General features: G+C 40.6%; 3 protein-coding genes and 1 long non-coding RNA gene across 4 annotated transcripts; all 4 read right to left on the bottom strand.

Annotated features, from left to right (window-relative positions):
• Positions 1-1,116: 1,116 nt before the first annotated feature.
• Positions 1,117-4,418, bottom strand: LOC108894122 (calpain-1 catalytic subunit-like). The gene is given in 12 exon segments (XM_051068206.1): positions 1,117-1,677; positions 1,679-1,707; positions 1,834-1,991; positions 2,320-2,391; positions 2,533-2,618; positions 2,732-2,806; positions 2,898-3,090; positions 3,217-3,350; positions 3,452-3,567; positions 3,666-3,753; positions 3,888-4,152; positions 4,236-4,418. Coding segments are annotated over 11 exon segments (1,359 nt in total). The 5' UTR covers positions 4,128-4,152; positions 4,236-4,418; the 3' UTR covers positions 1,117-1,509.
• A 3,376-nt stretch (positions 4,419-7,794) lies between these two features.
• LOC127140237 (calpain-1 catalytic subunit) lies at positions 7,795-10,572 on the bottom strand (the record flags this gene model as incomplete). The annotated part of the gene is given in 10 exon segments (XM_051068207.1): positions 7,795-7,997; positions 8,354-8,406; positions 8,682-8,795; positions 8,922-9,000; positions 9,191-9,259; positions 9,411-9,466; positions 9,570-9,627; positions 9,752-9,832; positions 9,938-9,995; positions 10,370-10,572. Coding segments are annotated over 10 exon segments (735 nt in total). The 3' UTR covers positions 7,795-7,970.
• LOC108894126 (calpain-1 catalytic subunit-like) lies at positions 10,546-13,810 on the bottom strand. Its single transcript, XM_051068205.1, has 11 exons — positions 13,514-13,810; positions 13,166-13,430; positions 12,944-13,031; positions 12,730-12,845; positions 12,495-12,628; positions 12,176-12,368; positions 12,007-12,081; positions 11,808-11,893; positions 11,595-11,666; positions 11,108-11,265; positions 10,546-10,982 (listed from the first exon to the last, which is right to left on the bottom strand). Exons 2-11 carry the CDS (start codon positions 13,403-13,405, stop codon positions 10,786-10,788), a joined length of 1,359 nt encoding a protein of 452 aa, XP_050924162.1. The 5' UTR covers positions 13,406-13,430; positions 13,514-13,810; the 3' UTR covers positions 10,546-10,785.
• A 4,822-nt stretch (positions 13,811-18,632) lies between these two features.
• On the bottom strand, positions 18,633-19,045 carry LOC108894124 (uncharacterized). The gene is made up of 3 exons (XR_001962750.1): positions 18,963-19,045; positions 18,781-18,838; positions 18,633-18,677 (listed from the first exon to the last, which is right to left on the bottom strand). It is a non-coding gene; the product is annotated as an uncharacterized LOC108894124 (long non-coding RNA).
• Between the last annotated feature and the right edge of the window lie 782 nt (positions 19,046-19,827).

Here is a 19,827-nt window from a genome sequence, read left to right as displayed (position 1 = left end):
GATGTCTCATCAACAACAGATGAAAAACAATTTCACTCCTGATCAGAGTGATTTCATTTTGTCTCTCTGGCATGATTCTGTCAGGTGATTTGTAACATAACAAGTACAACAAGACATTTCTGTATTTAAGGATACATCTACCATGGCAATCATGCTCCTGCAGGTGTCCAAGCCAAAGCCCGTGCCAGGTCCCTGTGAATGGTAAATATAGTAACTTGATTTAGAGCCATGATTCACAACAAATAAATTAAGATTTTGAAGGCTCTGAAAAAGCATGCGATGTAAATCAACTCACCATGAGGGAAGTTGTCGTTGAGGAGCTTCTGGAGCTGTCTGGCGCTCAGCTCACCCGTCTGACAACAGATACAGAAACATTTTTCAAAAACGAATCAATGTCAGTGGAGGGGAAAATGGATGAGTGGAGAGAGGAAGGGGGAAAATTTTGAAGAAAGGTGAAAGCAGAGGAAAATATCACACCTGGCCAGCGTAACGGTTGAACAAGGAGCGGTCAGAACTGTTATCCTTGTTGTTGTCCTCCTCCTCGGACTTGGTAGGGATCTAGAAGAGAACAAAATCAGGTCATCAACATTTAATGGACCAGATGTCAAACTGGCTAACAATAACAGCTCTCTCTAACGTGCATCCTTTTGTATTTCATACCTCGGGAAGAATCAGTTTGTCATTGTCGGTGTCGTCATCATCACCTCCATCGTGGACGCTGGATGCAGGGGAGAAATGTGGTTAAAAGGTTTAAATTGCCTTGTGTTATTAGATCCAACATCTAGACTAGAAATACTCTTACAGTGTTATCCTGCTCTGGTGGATGGATGCTGTTTTGAATGCTTATACAACTGGACTAATATTAGTCTTGCTAAGATCCTTAAAATGAACATCAACATCATTGGAAACTTCTCGCCAGTGTGCTAAAACACCAAATCCCCCCAAAAATATACCAAGGACATGATATCAATCAATTTGGCAAAGCAGATATTGGATTAATTTTTAGCAGTGTTTTCTTTTTTATCAGTAATCCTTGTTTTGGAATGAAAATGAGACTTACAGGACATGTCAAAAATCAAAGTAAGTCTTTACCTGATCTTAGTGTCCGGTCTTGGTGTAGACGCTGAGGACAAACTCTGCACTTGTGTAGGGCTTCATGGTAGAGGGGACGATCACATACTCTCCAGGCTGCAGACTGTGCTGCTCAATCAGATCCCTGGCATAGTCGTACATCTGTCTTTGCTTCACAGGTTGGCTTCTCCTAAAGAAGTCAGATCCCAGACGTCCGGCTGGCGTCTGGAAGTATAATGAACCTTATTTAATGTGATGACAGTGTTTCTTGAGTATCAAATTGCTTTATCTGGGTTATGTAAATGTGGAATTTGTTTTGTATGCACAGTTGGGAGTGTTCTTCTATGTGCTTACCCCTGGTGGAACCTGTTGGATGTGAAATGGGAAGGAGAATGTCATTATACAATATACATCAAATCAGTCACAAATACTACAACATTATCTTCTATTTAAGAGACAAAATTTCCGAATGCAGACCTTGAAGAGGGTGAGTCCGACTGGGTTGAGGTGTCTCTTCTTGCGATGGCCCTGCTCTGGTTTCTGCATCAGAGAAATCAGGATGTTCTGGTCTTCTTTCTCATCCTTGTCCAAGATGGTCACCTGGATGCCGATACTGAGGGTTTGTGGCAAAGGTAGCTGGAGGTAATGGAGAAACAATGACAACACAAGGTGACACTTTTAGACAGAGCTGCATTGTTTTCTTTGCACTCGCACAACAAACATCTTGTCCTTTCGTCAAGATAAAGAATGAATTGGACTCACAGCTGTTCACGTTGCCACCTGCAGATCTCCCCGCCACCCACTTGCCATCGTAAATCTGGCATTTCCACTGGGTGTCGGTGTCACCATCAAGGAAGTTGGGGTTCTCGCAGCAGATGAACATCATGAGGAAATAATGGCAGAAGTCCTCCAGCTCCATCCTGACAGACAAAGTCGAGCACAGGGGGGAAACAAAAGAGAAAGACCGGGATAAATGTAAGATGCATTCTACATCCCAACTAAAAATGAAACAACAAACTATACAATTATATGACTTTTAAGTCTACTGCATGTTCAGGCCTCATTGTTCAGAGGCAGCCTGTGAGGTTTATGACCCCTTGCATGCTCGTGGTTTCCCACTGTTTCACTGATTAACAGTTGTTGGTGGTAACACACAAAGAAACAAAACAATATGCAAATTGCAAGCTAGTAAAGATGTAATTTGTCACACAACTTCACATGCCATTTTAAAAAATTCAGCTAACTTACCAGAACTCTCCATTGTCACGATTAAAGCACTTTTCCCGATCCGCCTGGCTCACACTGTTCCACAGGTCTGACCTGAGCACAAGAGGAGAATGAATGAGAGATAGAATTGGGCATATCGAAGCTGAACAGATAGATTCTGTGTTATTTTTCTTCACACTAATATAATTAGTCTTCAGATGTAGTGCAAAGCATATGTAAGGTTGATTCAAGTACTTGTCGCTCCACTTTCCGTTCCACTCCGTTTTGCCCCAGGGGTTCATGATTCGCACCAGCCTCACTTTGGAGCCGTAATACGTCACCTTAAGATCAGAAATCAGAAACTTTCAACGCTTCTAGTACAGTATCTCCAGCCAATACTAATTCAATACTAACAATATATTATTTGTGCACATGTTCTTTTGCAGTAGTTTACCTCAGTGACACCTGTGATAGAGTAGGCATGGGCATCCACCAGTCCAGTGTGGGCCACAGTGTTCACCAGTTTATCCTGAATAAACAGCACCATTAAATCACCACAATGAGTTTGATTTGAAATTTTCTTCTTCTTCTTCTTCTTTGGCTATGTAATTGGTTCTCACCCCCTTCTGGGCAGTCCCACAGCAAATCAGTGAGTTGCACTCAGTGGCATTGGTTAGTTGGTTCCACAGTTTAACATCGTGGCCTGCGCTATGGACCTCCCTGAGTTGGAACATCATGGCCACGCCTCCAGTGAAATCCTTGCAGGCCTCTGATGGTAAGCCAGCGCTCATGTCTGCGTAGGAACCGCACACTCTGAAGGAGACAGAAAAAAAAAGGATGTTTGTAAATCTAACATCTACAGTCTTGACTCTGGTGTTTGTGCCACAGCTGCAGCCTCCTAAACTGTTTTATATTAGGGTGAGAGAGTTGGTTTCATACTTGGCATACGCCTTCTCCAGCAGAGGAACCCAGAACTCATTTCCTCCATTGCAGTGCACAGACAGCAACTGGTTGTTCAGTGTTGGCAGGTGGTCGTCAATGACAACGTCCACCCACTGGCCGAACCTCCAGAACTGACACAGAAAGGACGCATAAGAATGATAAGTTAGCATTGTTCAGATGTATTGTGAAAGCGTTACAGCTTTAACACCTGTATGTATGATCAAATCTTTACCCTGAAATGAAATATTCCTGCATAGTTCTTGAAGGTCTGGTCCATTGGCACAACCTGGGCCAACAGGCGTTTTTGCAATGTCAATGCAGAAATTGAAGCCAGGAACCAGCAGTTACCTAGAGAATGAAGAGAATGAGTGCTTTTCTCAAGTGCTGCCGCACAGTTCACATTTTCACTTACAGAAGTTAGATGAAAACTAGAAACCTTTGCTTACCAACATAGCCCTGACCAAAGTCAAAGCGTGAGGCTCCCTGAACACAGAAAGCAGGCTCACTGCTGTTGTTTTGCCTTTTCAAGATTTCCTGGACAAGACAGCAAAGGAAATAAATCAAATATACACCAGCATGTAAGAAAATATATAAAAGAAAAGATGCAGACTTCAGAATGTGAAAATGTTACTCTAGTGGAAGAGAAAACATATTTTAAAGTATTTTACAGCTGGACGAAGCCACTCCACTTCATCCTCCTGCCAGCTCTTCAGACTTGACAGGTCTCCCAGAGAGCGGTTGTCAGGTGGGAAGGTGCTGTCCACAAACAGCGAGCCTCTGCGGAGGCAGTTTTCTCTCAGCTGCGCATAGGCTTGGTTCTTGTACTTGGCAGGGTTGGAGGGGCTGCCCTCGCTGCCATCCTGGTAACGCAGGTTAATGACAGAGGCGCAGGTTCCGTTTTCAGGCATGTTGATGAGAGGTTTCAGATAGACTCTGCAACACAAGAAGAAAGTAAGAGAATTCTGAATAGAGTTTAAAATGCAAAATGCTTTTCAGGTGTAAGTGGAGATATTTACCTGAGAGACGGTTGCAATCAGCTGCTGCTTCCTTACAAGAGAAGGTGCCCGGAATTGCCCAGTCTGGTCTTTGCAGCTGACTGTCCCCTGCTTATATTCACACTGTCTTACGTAAGACTGGAGAGAGACCCTCCCCCAAGAAAGCATAGAGCAAGTATAATGATACAGTGGTGGGAGGTTTCTGGACAAGAAAACTGGTTTTCTGGCATTACCCCCCCCCCCCTCCCCCTCAACACCACCATTGACATTTCACCTGTTATGTCATGCCTGGCAGACATGAATGTAGTTTATTTCTGCTCGAGGGCAAAACAAAAAAAAAAGTTACAAGAGTCAAGCAAACAAAAAAAAATGCTGACAGAGGCTAACAACCACAGGTGACAACTGACATTGTAAAATTCATATAATTTCACACAATTTTACTGTATTTGTACTAAAATTTACCTTGAGCCTTTAATATAAATTGGTTGATTGAAGTTGATACTTAAACTGCTCAATGTGCAAAATCCATCTCAAGGAAAAAAAGGTTTATCTGTAATTGTTTTATGTCTCTTCTAAATTTCAGAATCAGCTCTGATTTTAAAATTGATTGCATATCAAATGTCTCTCCAAACATCTAATGGAAAAATATTAATAATTTTTAAATCCAACAAAATGCAGAAGAAACATTTTATGAACAAACTGAGATATTTAAAAGTGTCTCCTCTTTCTCCTTTTTCTTTTTCTTTTGAAAAAGACAGCAGAGGAGACTTGTGTTTGGAAGCTGGGTTATTAGAGGGGACTGTGAGGCGCCTCATCAGGACACACCACATTTGGGCAAACTGTGCAGTCAGTAAAGAGAAAAAAAACATTGAAATGACTTCCCATTTGCAATAAGTGAGTGTTCTACATATTGCACTTTAAAAACACACAAACATTGGCTTAAAGACCTGTGATCACTTTTAACTCTAACCCTAACCCTTGTGTATTAAACTTGTATTTGCATATATTTATTTGTAACATATCTTGTCTATATCTTGTTTTATGTTACCTGCCAAGGGACTACAGATGTAAATTAGCATTCTTTCTACAATCTGACATGTTTGCATCTTATGTTTTATGGTGATGTTCATAAAAGTCTAGCTACACTGTCACATTCATGTCATGAACATGTCAGTAAGATCTCAATGCTTGCACTTAGAGAATTTATGTTTGCTCTATGCAGTGATGGTGGGATTAGTGAAATTTGCCCCCAGCAAAATCCTGAGAGTCCTGAGAATTGTCACGCACACACAAAAAATTTTAGGGGCAGGAAGAAAACCTCTATATGCAAATTAGTCCAAAAAATGTCCCCAAAAAACAAAAAAACAGTATATGTCAGTATTTTGTAGCAATATCCTGTGTGCTGTAACTGTGCATCTGTAGCTTTTATGTATATAAAATCAGCACTGGCTAAGATTGCACAACAGCATGTAGTGATGAGAGAACTGCTTATTTCAATCAGCTTTTATTATAACATATAACAGGTTATAATATAATAATAGCATATGAAAATAAGATCTGTATTCATTCGGTCATTCATGCATAGTTCTCACAAAATCCTTGTATTCACATAAGTTTTGCTATGTTCTCTACAAAGATGAAGAAAAACAACTCAACAGAAAAACTTTTCTGAATGCTAGAAAAATGAAAGGTTACAAATATTTGGGGAATCTATACTATGATAGTGAACTCAGTGGAACTTGCCCCTAGCAGGATTTGGTCCTGAGAACTGTCACACACTTGAAGGATTTTCTTCTTTTTTTTTTTTTTTTTTACACATCACTCTCAGTATACAAGAACTGAGATGAGAGGATGAATTGATGAATGAAAGAATACGCACTGAGACAATTGCACAGGACTGGGATTGAAGATGAAATAAAGCATCTGGACACAAGCCTACAAAACAAAACAGTAAATAAAAAACATTAACAATACAAACTGTCTTTGTGATGCTGTGCACTTGTACAGCAGGAGCAGAGACCTAAGACCTCACTACAAATTATTTTAAATGTAACCATCATCTATGGCACAAACATGCAAAAGCTGACCATTAGAAGCTTGTGGGGCTGCTGTAATGGATTACATGACAGATATACAATATATCAGTGATGTTTTCATTGTGTATGCCTCCTGTAGGAACCCCACTGGATCTGTCTCAGGAGGATCTCATGCCAGTTTGGACTTGGGTTGTGAAATAGCTGCTGAACAGCTGCAGACAGAGACAGAGACCGAGACAGAGGCAGAGAAGATGACAGAAGTCGGGGCAGGGGGGAGACAGAGAGGGAAGACAGGCACAGCAAGAGAGAGAGGAGCCCTAAAGAGAGAGACAGGGACAAGAATGGGGAAAGAGAGAGGAGAAGGATTTCAGCTGATGACGAGCGGAAGGACAAAGATCGGGATGAGGAGAATCAAAGAGGAAAGGAACCCGAGAAGGAGAAGGCAGTGAAGAGGGAAGAAAAAGACCCAGAAAAGAAGAAAGACGCTGGAGCCCAGGGGAAGGAGAGAGAAGGTGAAGAGAAAGAGGAAACGGAGGAAAAGGCCAGCAAGTTTGCAAAGCGCAGCACAGATCAGACTGTGAGCTCGGCGAGAGAGAGGTACATGGCCAGACAGATGGCACGCTCGGCCTGTAAGACATATATCGAGAAGGAGGAGGACTGAGTGCTGTCCAGCACACGACGCAAACATCTCTAAACTGCACACAACCTTTGTCTCAATTAAGAGGATACAGTTTATGTTTTCATTTTTCTTTCCCTCAAAAGAAAAGAAAAAACAAGTTACTTTGTTCTTTGTCAAAATTTTCTCACCTGCACCGTTACCCAATCCTACTGGTTCCTACTGACAACATATAGTTTAATTAGATTTTCTTAGGCTCAATCATTTCATCAAGCAGCTGGGCACTGTAGTTTTTAGGAAACGTTCCTCAAACAGAAATAAAATCTGTTGGAGACCACTTTCATCTGCAGATTAATACACATTTGCTACACTACTGAGTATTTACAGCAGTTAAACAGAGTATGTGAAACTGAATCCAGATTAACTCCAGTGCCTGTGTTCAGTGCAACAGTGTGGCTTGTTGGTGTGTTTTTAATATGGACAACAACAGAGGAGGAGTAAAGAATATTAGGCTTTGGCTACACAGAAAATATTTGTTAGTGGGATCAGGTCATTCTTGGTTTTTAGGCTTTTCGTGGGATTTGATGACAAATAGAAAAATACTGGATCTTGCTAACTTTGTCCTGTGCTCATGGCCATGGTGACGAGAGACTTGAACAGTGGGTTGTTGATTTAATATTGTGAAATAAGAATGTCGACTTGTAAATATGAGTTTCGACAGAGAGCTTCTCGTATCATCACATACAAGAACGAGAGTATATGTGAAACTTAATCTGACGTTGTGTTTATTTTCTGTCATTTGGGCTTTGTACCTTTTCTCTTGGGAGTTAGTGACGAGTCAATAAAATTATTTCTGGTCCACAGTTTTTTGTGTTGCTTCCTGTTTGCTCTGCAGTCAGTTTGATTTTAAAATGTATACAAGAATGAAGATTTTGGCTCATAATTCTGATGGTAACAATGTTTATTTCATTAGGTTCAGTTCACAGAAAAACGTGTTACAGCTTTACAGGTTTTGCACAGGAAGACATTAGTTGAAATGGAAGCATTGTCGGATTGCAGGAATCTTCTCTTGTGTGTCTCCTCTGCTTCTGTGTCAGCTTTGCTCTAGTTGTATGTGGAGATGACAGTCCACTGAAACAAAAGAAAAGGTAGTCAGTATCTGGAATGTTGTAATGACTGATTTACACCTGAGAGGGAAATATTGTAGTTTTTACTCCACTACATTTATTCAACAGCTTTATGATGCAAAACCGTTCAAGAACTGTTGGAACTAGCCACACCTTGACCAACTACTACAACAGAAAGATGCTATTTATACATTAATGACATTTTCTGTGCAGGACCATTTGTTTTTTTTATGGTAGAATTGCTATTTTTACATATTTTTATGAATATTTCTGCCATATGTTATCTTTTTTCATGTTGAATATCTTGGGTAAGCAAACTAGGTACATCCATAAATGGCTTTTTGGCAGAAATAAACTTGCCTCATCCCAGTCTAAGGTGATCACTCCATCGGATGATTTGTCCTTGAAAACATCTGTGAAGAAAACAAACCACAAATATCAGATTTTTTTCAACGCAACACAAACTTAAACACACATTTTGAAATACTGAGGAAGCTACAATACTGTGCTATAGGCCTCAAATCTATCATAAATGATGTGTGTTAGAGTTTACTCTGACACTGTTTTCTTGAGAACAAGCTTAAGGTGGATTTAGCTCTTTATCCCCTATGTTGTTGTCATTGTGAACATGTAAAGGCCTAACTTCTCAAAATGGTGCGATGCGAACAATGGTTGCCACGTCACTCACTTTTGGAGTTTTCCAGGCGCAACATGAGAACGATGAAGTCCTCCATGATGGTGGATGAGACGCCTGAATAGCGGAACATCATCAGTCTCACGGCAACGTCGTTCACATCCATCCCTGTTACAGAAAATAACAAATACTCCAGTTACAACTGGGAATGTGACGCATGCTCCCCTTCTTCTACTGGCTTACAGGTGTTATTAAGTTATGGTCCAGTTTAAATGATTTGAAAAATAGTTTTACCAGCAGATCCAATTGCTTTCTCGAGCTCATAGTCAGACAGGGATCCATTCTTATTCGAATCAGCGCGATTGAACTGTTTCTGTAAAGAAGATTAATGTACATTCAGAAACTAAGAGCAGTTTAAACAGATTTTTATTATTAACTGCACATCAGAGATTACGTAAGTCCATGTCTACACTTTAAAAATGAGTGTCTTGTGTAAATAACTCAGAAAACTAGGGGGAAGGAGTTGAAATATGACTTTATCGTGCCCATATTGGCTTCATTACCTTGAACTCATGAATCTTGGTCCAGAGAGTTGAGAATTCACTGAAGGTCATCGTCATCCTTTTGTCGGTCTTGGTGCGAGTTAAGGATGTCTCATCAACAACAGATGAAAAACAATTTCACTCCTGATCAGAGTGATTTCATTTTGTCTCTCTGGCATGATTCTGTCAGGTGATTTGTAACATAACAAGTACAACAAGACATTTCTGTATTTAAGGATACATCTACCATGGCAATCATGCTCCTGCAGGTGTCCAAGCCAAAGCCGTGCCAGGTCCCTGTGAATGGTAAATATAGTAACTTGATTTAGAGCCATGATTCACAACAAATAAATTAAGATTTTGAAGGCTCTGAAAAAGCATGCGATGTAAATCAACTCACCATGAGGGAAGTTGTCGTTGAGGAGCTTCTGGAGCTGTCTGGCGCTCAGCTCACCCGTCTGACAACAGATACAGAAACATTTTTCAAAAACGAATCAATGTCAGTGGAGGGGAAAATGGATGAGTGGAGAGAGGAAGGGGGAAAATTTTGAAGAAAGGTGAAAGCAGAGGAAAATATCACACCTGGCCAGCGTAACGGTTGAACAAGGAGCGGTCAGAACTGTTATCCTTGTTGTTGTCCTCCTCCTCGGACTTGGTAGGGATCTAGAAGAGAACAAAATCAGGTCATCACCAACATTTAATGGACCAGATGTCAAACTGGCTAACAATAACAGCTCTCTCTAACGTGCATCCTTTTGTATTTCATACCTCGGGAAGAATCAGTTTGTCATTGTCGGTGTCGTCATCATCACCTCCATCGTGGACGCTGGATGCAGGGGAGAAATGTGTTAAAAAGGTTTAAATTGCCCTTGTGTTATTAGATCCAACATCTAGACTAGAAATACTCTTACAGTGTTATCCTGCTCTGGTGGATGGATGCTGTTTTGAATGCTTATACAACTGGACTAATATTAGTCTTGCTAAGATCCTAAAATGAACATCAACATCATTGGAAACTTCTCGCCAGTGTGCTAAAACACCAAATCCCCCCAAAAATATACCAAGGACATGATATCAATCAATTTGGCAAAGCAGATATTGGATTAATTTTTAGCAGTGTTTTCTTTTTTATCAGTAATCCTTGTTTTGGAATGAAAATGAGACTTACAGGACATGTCAAAAATCAAAGTAAGTCTTTACCTGATCTTAGTGTCGGTCTTGGTGTAGACGCTGAGGACAAACTCTGCACTTGTGTAGGGCTTCATGGTAGAGGGGACGATCACATACTCTCCAGGCTGCAGACTGTGCTGCTCAATCAGATCCCTGGCATAGTCGTACATCTGTCTTTGCTTCACAGGTTGGCTTCTCCTAAAGAAGTCAGATCCCAGACGTCCGGCTGGCGTCTGGAAGTATAATGAACCTTATTTAATGTGATGACAGTGTTTCTTGAGTATCAAATTGCTTTATCTGGGTTATGTAAATGTGGAATTTGTTTTGTATGCACAGTTGGGAGTGTTCTTCTATGTGCTTACCCCTGGTGGAACCTGTTGGATGTGAAATGGGAAGGAGAATGTCATTATACAATATACATCAAATCAGTCACAAATACTACAACATTATCTTCTATTTAAGAGACAAAATTTCCGAATGCAGACCTTGAAGAGGGTGAGTCCGACTGGGTTGAGGCGTCTCTTCTTGCGATGGCCCTGCTCTGGTTTCTGCATCAGAGAAATCAGGATGTTCTGGTCTTCTTTCTCATCCTTGTCCAAGATGGTCACCTGGATGCGATACTGAGGGTTTGTGGCAAAGGTAGCTGGAGGTAATGAGAAACAATGACAACACAAGGTGACACTTTTAGACAGAGCTGCATTGTTTTCTTTGCACTCGCACAACAAACATCTTGTCCTTTCGTCAAGATAAAGAATGAATTGGACTCACAGCTGTTCACGTTGCCACCTGCAGATCTCCCCGCCACCCACTTGCCATCGTAAATCTGGCATTTCCACTGGGTGTCGGTGTCACCATCAAGGAAGTTGGGGTTCTCGCAGCAGATGAACATCATGAGGAAATAATGGCAGAAGTCCTCCAGCTCCATCCTGACAGACAAAGTCGAGCACAGGGGGGGAAACAAAAGAGAAAGACCGGGATAAATGTAAGATGCATTCTACATCCCAACTAAAAATGAAACAACAAACTATACAATTATATGACTTTTAAGTCTACTGCATGTTCAGGCCTCATTGTTCAGAGGCAGCCTGTGAGGTTTATGACCCCTTGCATGCTCGTGGTTTCCCACTGTTTCACTGATTAACAGTTGTTGGTGGTAACACACAAAGAAACAAAACAATATGCAAATTGCAAGCTAGTAAAGATGTAATTTGTCACACAACTTCACATGCCATTTTAAAAAATTCAGCTAACTTACCAGAACTCTCCATTGTCACGATTAAAGCACTTTTCCCGATCCGCCTGGCTCACACTGTTCCACAGGTCTGACCTGAGCACAAGAGGAGAATGAATGAGAGATAGAATTGGGCATATCGAAGCTGAACAGATAGATTCTGCGTTATTTTTCTTCACACTAATATAATTAGTCTTCAGATGTAGTGCAAAGCATATGTAAGGTTGATTCAAGTACTTGTCGCTCCACTTTCCGTTCCACTCCGTTTTGCCCCAGGGGTTCATGATTCGCACCAGCCTCACTTTGGAGCCGTAATACGTCACCTTAAGATCAGAAATCAGAAACTTTCAACGCTTCTAGTACAGTATCTCCAGCCAATACTAATTCAATACTAACAATATATTATTTGTGCACATGTTCTTTTGCAGTAGTTTACCTCAGTGACACCTGTGATAGAGTAGGCATGGGCATCCACCAGTCCAGTGTGGGCCACAGTGTTCACCAGTTTATCCTGAATAAACAACACCATTAAATCACCACAATGAGTTTGATTTGAAATTTTCTTCTTCTTCTTCTTCTTCTTTGGCTATGTAATTGGTTCTCACCCCCTTCTGGGCAGTCCCACAGCAAATCAGTGAGTTGCACTCAGTGGCATTGGTTAGTTGGTTCCACAGTTTAACATCGTGGCCTGCGCTATGGACCTCCCTGAGTTGGAACATCATGGCCACGCCTCCAGTGAAATCCTTGCAGGCCTCTGATGGTAAGCCAGCGCTCATGTCTGCGTAGGAACCGCACACTCTGAAGGAGACAGAAAAAAAAAGGATGTTTGTAAATCTAACATCTACAGTCTTGACTCTGGTGTTTGTGCCACAGCTGCAGCCTCCTAAACTGTTTTATATTAGGGTGAGAGAGTTGGTTTCATACTTGGCATACGCCTTCTCCAGCAGAGGAACCCAGAACTCATTTCCTCCATTGCAGTGCACAGACAGCAACTGGTTGTTCAGTGTTGGCAGGTGGTCGTCAATGACAACGTCCACCCACTGGCCGAACCTCCAGAACTGACACAGAAAGGACGCATAAGAATGATAAGTTAGCATTGTTCAGATGTATTGTGAAAGCGTTGCAGCTTTAACACCTGTATGTATGATCAAATCTTTACCCTGAAATGAAATATTCCTGCATAGTTCTTGAAGGTCTGGTCCATTGGCACAACCTGGGCCAACAGGCGTTTTTGCAATGTCAATGCAGAAATTGAAGCCAGGAACCAGCAGTTACCTAGAGAATGAAGAGAATGAGTGCTTTTCTCAAGTGCTGCCGCACAGTTCACATTTTCACTTACAGAAGTTAGATGAAAACTAGAAACCTTTGCTTACCAACATAGCCCTGACCAAAGTCAAAGCGTGAGGCTCCCTGAACACAGAAAGCAGGCTCACTGCTGTTGTTTTGCCTTTTCAAGATTTCCTGGACAAGACAGCAAAGGAAATAAATCAAATATACACCAGCATGTAAGAAAATATATAAAAGAAAAGATGCAGACTTCAGAATGTGAAAATGTTACTCTAGTGGAAGAGAAAACATATTTTAAAGTATTTTACAGCTGGACGAAGCCACTCCACTTCATCCTCCTGCCAGCTCTTCAGACTTGACAGGTCTCCCAGAGAGCGGTTGTCAGGTGGGAAGGTGCTGTCCACAAACAGCGAGCCTCTGCGGAGGCAGTTTTCTCTCAGCTGCGCATAGGCTTGGTTCTTGTACTTGGCAGGGTTGGAGGGGCTGCCCTCGCTGCCATCCTGGTAACGCAGGTTAATGACAGAGGCGCAGGTTCCGTTTTCAGGCATGTTGATGAGAGGTTTCAGATAGACTCTGCAACACAAGAAGAAAGTAAGAGAATTCTGAATAGAGTTTAAAATGCAAAATGCTTTTCAGGTGTAAGTGGAGATATTTACCTGAGAGACGGTTGCAATCAGCTGCTGCTTCCTTACAAGAGAAGGTGCCCGGAATTGCCCAGTCTGGTCTTTGCAGCTGACTGTCCCCTGCTTATATTCACACTGTCTTACGTAAGACTGGAGAGAGACCCTCCCCCAAGAAAGCATAGAGCAAGTATAATGATACAGTGGTGGGAGGTTTCTGGACAAGAAAACTGGTTTTCTGGCATTACCCCCCCTCCCCCTCAACACCACCATTGACATTTCACCTGTTATGTCATGCCTGGCAGACATGAATGTAGTTTATTTCTGCTCGAGGGCAAAACAAAAAAAAAAGTTACAAGAGTCAAGCAAACAAAAAAAAATGCTGACAGAGGCTAACAACCACAGGTGACAACTGACATTGTAAAATTCATATAATTTCACACAATTTTACTGTATTTGTACTAAAATTTACCTTGAGCCTTTAATATAAATTGGTTGATTGAAGTTGATACTTAAACTGCTCAATGTGCAAAATCCATCTCAAGGAAAAAAAGGTTTATCTGTAATTGTTTTATGTCTCTTCTAAATTTCAGAATCAGCTCTGATTTTAAAATTGATTGCATATCAAATGTCTCTCCAAACATCTAATGGAAAAATATTAATAATTTTTAAATCCAACAAAATGCAGAAGAAACATTTTATGAACAAACTGAGATATTTAAAAGTGTCTCCTCTTTCTCCTTTTTCTTTTTCTTTTGAAAAAGACAGCAGAGGAGACTTGTGTTTGGAAGCTGGGTTATTAGAGGGGACTGTGAGGCGCCTCATCAGGACACACCACATTTGGGCAAACTGTGCAGTCAGTAAAGAGAAAAAAACATTGAAATGACTTCCCATTTGCAATAAGTGAGTGTTCTACATATTGCACTTTAAAAACACACAAACATTGGCTTAAAGACCTGTGATCACTTTTAACTCTAACCCTAAACCTTGTGTATTAAACTTGTATTTGCATATATTTATTTGTAACATATCTTGTCTATATCTTGTTTTATGTTACCTGCCAAGGGACTACAGATGTAAATTAGCATTCTTTCTACAATCTGACATGTTTGCATCTTATGTTTTATGGTGATGTTCATAAAAGTCTAGCTACACTGTCACATTCATGTCATGAACATGTCAGTAAGATCTCAATGCTTGCACTTAGAGAATTTATGTTTGCTCTATGCAGTGATGGTGGGATTAGTGAAATTTGCCCCCAGCAAAATCCTGAGAGTCCTGAGAATTGTCACGCACACACAAAAAATTTTAGGGGCAGGAAGAAAACCTCTATATGCAAATTAGTCCAAAAAATGTCCCCAAAAAACAAAAAAACAGTATATGTCAGTATTTTGTAGCAATATCCTGTGTGCTGTAACTGTGCATCTGTAGCTTTTATGTATATAAAATCAGCACTGGCTAAGATTGCACAACAGCATGTAGTGATGAGAGAACTGCTTATTTCAATCAGCTTTTATTATAACATATAACAGGTTATAATATAATAATAGCATATGAAAATAAGATCTGTATTCATTCGGTCATTCATGCATAGTTCTCACAAAATCCTTGTATTCACATAAGTTTTGCTATGTTCTCTACAAAGATGAAGAAAAACAACTCAACAGAAAAACTTTTCTGAATGCTAGAAAAATGAAAGGTTACAAATATTTGGGGAATCTATACTATGATAGTGAACTCAGTGGAACTTGCCCCTAGCAGGATTTGGTCCTGAGAACTGTCACACACTTGAAGGATTTTCTTCTTCTTTTTTTTTTTTTTTACACATCACTCTCAGTATACAAGAACTGAGATGAGAGGATGAATTGATGAATGAAAGAATACGCACTGAGACAATTGCACAGGACTGGGATTGAAGATGAAATAAAGCATCTGGACACAAGCCTACAAAACAAAACAGTAAATAAAAAACATTAACAATACAAACTGTCTTTGTGATGCTGTGCACTTGTACAGCAGGAGCAGAGACCTAAGACCTCACTACAAATTATTTTAAATGTAACCATCATCTATGGCACAAACATGCAAAAGCTGACCATTAGAAGCTTGTGGGGCTGCTGTAATGGATTACATGACAGATATACAATATATCAGTGATGTTTTCATTGTGTATGCCTCCTGTAGGAACCCCACTGGATCTGTCTCAGGAGGATCTCATGCCAGTTTGGACTTGGGTTGTGAAATAGCTGCTGAACAGCTGCAGACAGAGACAGAGACCGAGACAGAGGCAGAGAAGATGACAGAAGTCGGGGCAGGGGGGAGACAGAGAGGGAAGACAGGCACAGCAAGAGAGAGAGGAGCCCTAAAGAGAGAGACAGGGACAAGAATGGGGAAAGAGAGAGGAGGAGGATTTCAGCTGATGACGAGCGGAAGGACAAAGATCGGGATGAGGAGAATCAAAGAGGAAAGGAACCCGAGAAGGAGAAGGCAGTGAAGAGGGAAGAAAAAGACCCAGAAAAGAAGAAAGACGCTGGAGCCCAGGGGAAGGAGAGAGAAGGTGAAGAGAAAGAGGAAACGGAGGAAAAGGCCAGCAAGTTTGCAAAGCGCAGCACAGATCAGACTGTGAGCTCGGCGAGAGAGAGGTACATGGCCAGACAGATGGCACGCTCGGCCTGTAAGACATATATCGAGAAGGAGGAGGACTGAGTGCTGTCCAGCACACGACGCAAACATCTCTAAACTGCACACAACCTTTGTCTCAATTAAGAGGATACAGTTTATGTTTTCATTTTTCTTTCCCTCAAAAGAAAAGAAAAAACAAGTTACTTTGTTCTTTGTCAAAATTTTCTCACCTGCACCGTTACCCAATCCCACTGGTTCCTACTGACAACATATAGTTTAATTAGATTTTCTTAGGCTCAATCATTTCATCAAGCAGCTGGGCACTGTAGTTTTTAGGAAACGTTCCTCAAACAGAAATAAAATCTGTTGGAGACCACTTTCATCTGCAGATTAATACACATTTGCTACACTACTGAGTATTTACAGCAGTTAAACAGAGTATGTGAAACTGAATCCAGATTAACTCCAGTGCCTGTGTTCAGTGCAACAATGTGGCTTGTTGGTGTGTTTTTAATATGGACAACAACAGAGGAGTAAAGAATATTAGGCTTTGGCTACACAGAAAATATTTGTTAGTGGGATCAGGTCATTCTTGGTTTTTAGGCTTTTCGTGGGATTTGATGACAAATAGAAAAATACTGGATCTTGCTAACTTTGTCCTGTGCTCATGGCCATGGTGACGAGAGACTTGAACAGTGGGTTGTTGATTTAATATTGTGAAATAAGAATGTCGACTTGTAAATATGAGTTTCGACAGAGAGCTTCTCGTATCATCACATACAAGAACGAGAGTATATGTGAAACTTAAAATATAATTAAAATAAAATTATTTCTGGTCCACAGTTTTTTGTGTTGCTTCCTGTTTGCTCTGCAGTCAGTTTGATTTTAAAATGTATACAAGAATGAAGATTTTGGCTCATAATTCTGATGGTAACAATGTTTATTTCATTAGGTTCAGTTCACAGAAAAACGTGTTACAGCTTTACAGGTTTTGCACAGGAAGACATTAGTTGAAATGGAAGCATTGTCGGATTGCAGGAATCTTCTCTTGTGTGTCTCCTCTGCTTCTGTATCAGCTTTGCTCTAGTTGTATGTGGAGATGACAGTCCACTGAAACAAAAGAAAAGGTAGTCAGTATCTGGAATGTTGTAATGACTGATTTACACCTGAGAGGGAAATATTGTAGTTTTTACTCCACTACATTTATTCAACAGCTTTATGATGCAAAACCGTTCAAGAACTGTTGGAACTAGCCACACCTTGACCAACTACTACAACAGAAAGATGCTATTTATACATTAATGACATTTTCTGTGCAGGACCATTTGTTTTTTTTTATGGTAGAATTGCTATTTTTACATATTTTTATGAATATTTCTGCCATATGTTATCTTTTTTCATGTTGAATATCTTGGGTAAGCAAACTAGGTACATCCATAAATGGCTTTTTGGCAGAAATAAACTTGCCTCATCCCAGTCTAAGGTGATCACTCCATCGGATGATTTGTCCTTAAAAACATCTGTGAAGAAAACAAACCACAAATATCAGATTTTTTTCAACGCAACACAAACTTAAACACACATTTTGAAATACTGAGGAAGCTACAATACTGTGCTATAGGCCTCAAATCTATCATAAATGATGTGTGTTAGAGTTTACTCTGACACTGTTTTCTTGAGAACAAGCTTAAGGTGGATTTAGCTCTTTATCCCCTCTGTTGTTGTCATTGTGAACATGTAAAGGCCTAACTTCTCAAAATGGTGCGATGCGAACAATGGTTGCCACGTCACTCACTTTTGGAGTTTTCCAGGCGCAACATGAGAACGATGAAGTCCTCCATGATGGTGGATGAGACGCCTGAATAGCGGAACATCATCAGTCTCACGGCAACGTCGTTCACATCCATCCCTGTTACAGAAAATAACAAATACTCCAGTTACAACTGGAATGTGACGCATGCTCCCCTTCTTCTACTGGCTTACAGGTGTTATTAAATTATGGTCCAGTTTAAATGATTTGAAAAATAGTTTTACCAGCAGATCCAATTGCTTTCTCGAGCTCATAGTCAGACAGGGATCCATTCTTATTCGAATCAGCGCGATTGAACTGTTTCTGTAAAGAAGATTAATGTACATTCAGAAACTAAGAGCAGTTTAAACAGATTTTTATTATTAACTGCACATCAGAGATTACGTAAGTCCATGTCTACACTTTAAAAATGAGTGTCTTGTGTAAATAACTCAGAAAACTAGGGGGAAGGAGTTGAAATATGACTTTATCGTGCCCATATTGGCTTCATTACCTTGAACTCATGAATCTTGGTCCAGAGAGTTGAGAATTCACTGAAGGTCATCGTCATCCTTTTGTCGGTCTTGGTGCGAGTTAAGGATGTCTCATCAACAACAGATGAAAAACAATTTCACTCCTGATCAGAGTGATTTCATTTTGTCTCTCTGGCATGATTCTGTCAGGTGATTTGTAACATAACAAGTACAACAAGACATTTCTGTATTTAAGGATACATCTACCATGCAATCATGCTCCTGCAGGTGTCCAAGCCAAAGCCGTGCCAGGTCCCTGTGAATGGTAAATATAGTAACTTGATTTAGAGCCATGATTCACAACAAATAAATTAAGATTTTGAAGGCTCTGAAAAAGCATGTGATGTAAATCAACTCACCATGAGGGAAGTTGTCGTTGAGGAGCTTCTGGAGCTGTCTGGCGCTCAGCTCACCCGTCTGACAACAGATACAGAAACATTTTTCAAAAACGAATCAATGTCAGTGGAGGGGAAAATGGATGAGTGGAGAGAGGAAGGGGGAAAATTTTGAAGAAAGGTGAAAGCAGAGGAAAATATCACACCTGGCCAGCGTAACGGTTGAACAAGGAGCGGTCAGAACTGTTATCCTTGTTGTTGTCCTCCTCCTCGGACTTGGTAGGGATCTAGAAGAGAACAAAATCAGGTCATCACCAACATTTAATGGACCAGATGTCAAACTGGCTAACAATAACAGCTCTCTCTAACGTGCATCCTTTTGTATTTCATACCTCGGAAGAATCAGTTTGTCATTGTCGGTGTCGTCATCATCACCTCCATCGTGGACGCTGGATGCAGGGGAGAAATGTGTTAAAAAGGTTTAAATTGCCCTTGTGTTATTAGATCCAACATCTAGACTAGAAATACTCTTACAGTGTTATCCTGCTCTGGTGGATGGATGCTGTTTTGAATGCTTATACAACTGGACTAATATTAGTCTTGCTAAGATCCTAAAATGAACATCAACATCATTGGAAACTTCTCGCCAGTGTGCTAAAACACCAAATCCCCCAAAAATATACCAAGGACATGATATCAATCAATTTGGCAAAGCAGATATTGGATTAATTTTTAGCAGTGTTTTCTTTTTTATCAGTAATCCTTGTTTTGGAATGAAAATGAGACTTACAGGACATGTCAAAAATCAAAGTAAGTCTTTACCTGATCTTAGCGTCGGTCTTGGTGTAGACGCTGAGGACAAACTCTGCACTTGTGTAGGGCTTCATGGTAGAGGGGACGATCACATACTCTCCAGGCTGCAGACTGTGCTGCTCAATCAGATCCCTGGCATAGTCGTACATCTGTCTTTGCTTCACAGGTTGGCTTCTCCTAAAGAAGTCAGATCCCAGACGTCCGGCTGGCGTCTGGAAGTATAATGAACCTTATTTAATGTGATGACAGTGTTTCTTG

The sequence above is a fragment of the Lates calcarifer genome, unplaced genomic scaffold (assembly GCF_001640805.2).
Source record: "Lates calcarifer isolate ASB-BC8 unplaced genomic scaffold, TLL_Latcal_v3 _unitig_307_quiver_2618, whole genome shotgun sequence".
NCBI lineage: Eukaryota > Metazoa > Chordata > Actinopteri > Centropomidae > Lates > Lates calcarifer.
Note: the sequence above shows the minus strand (reverse complement) of the source record. Positions and strands in the feature narration are given on the sequence as shown.

Coding starts and splice junctions, on each gene's coding strand:
- LOC108894126 (XM_051068205.1), bottom strand. CDS start 13,405: ATGCCTGAAAACGGAACCTGCGCCTCTGTCATTAACCTGCGTTACCAG. Junction 12,082..12,175: donor GTGGGACTGCCCAGAAGGGG/GTGAGAACCAAT, acceptor TTGTTTATTCAG/GATAAACTGGTGAACACTGT. Junction 11,894..12,006: donor CTATCACAGGTGTCACTGAG/GTAAACTACTGC, acceptor TCTGATCTTAAG/GTGACGTATTACGGCTCCAA.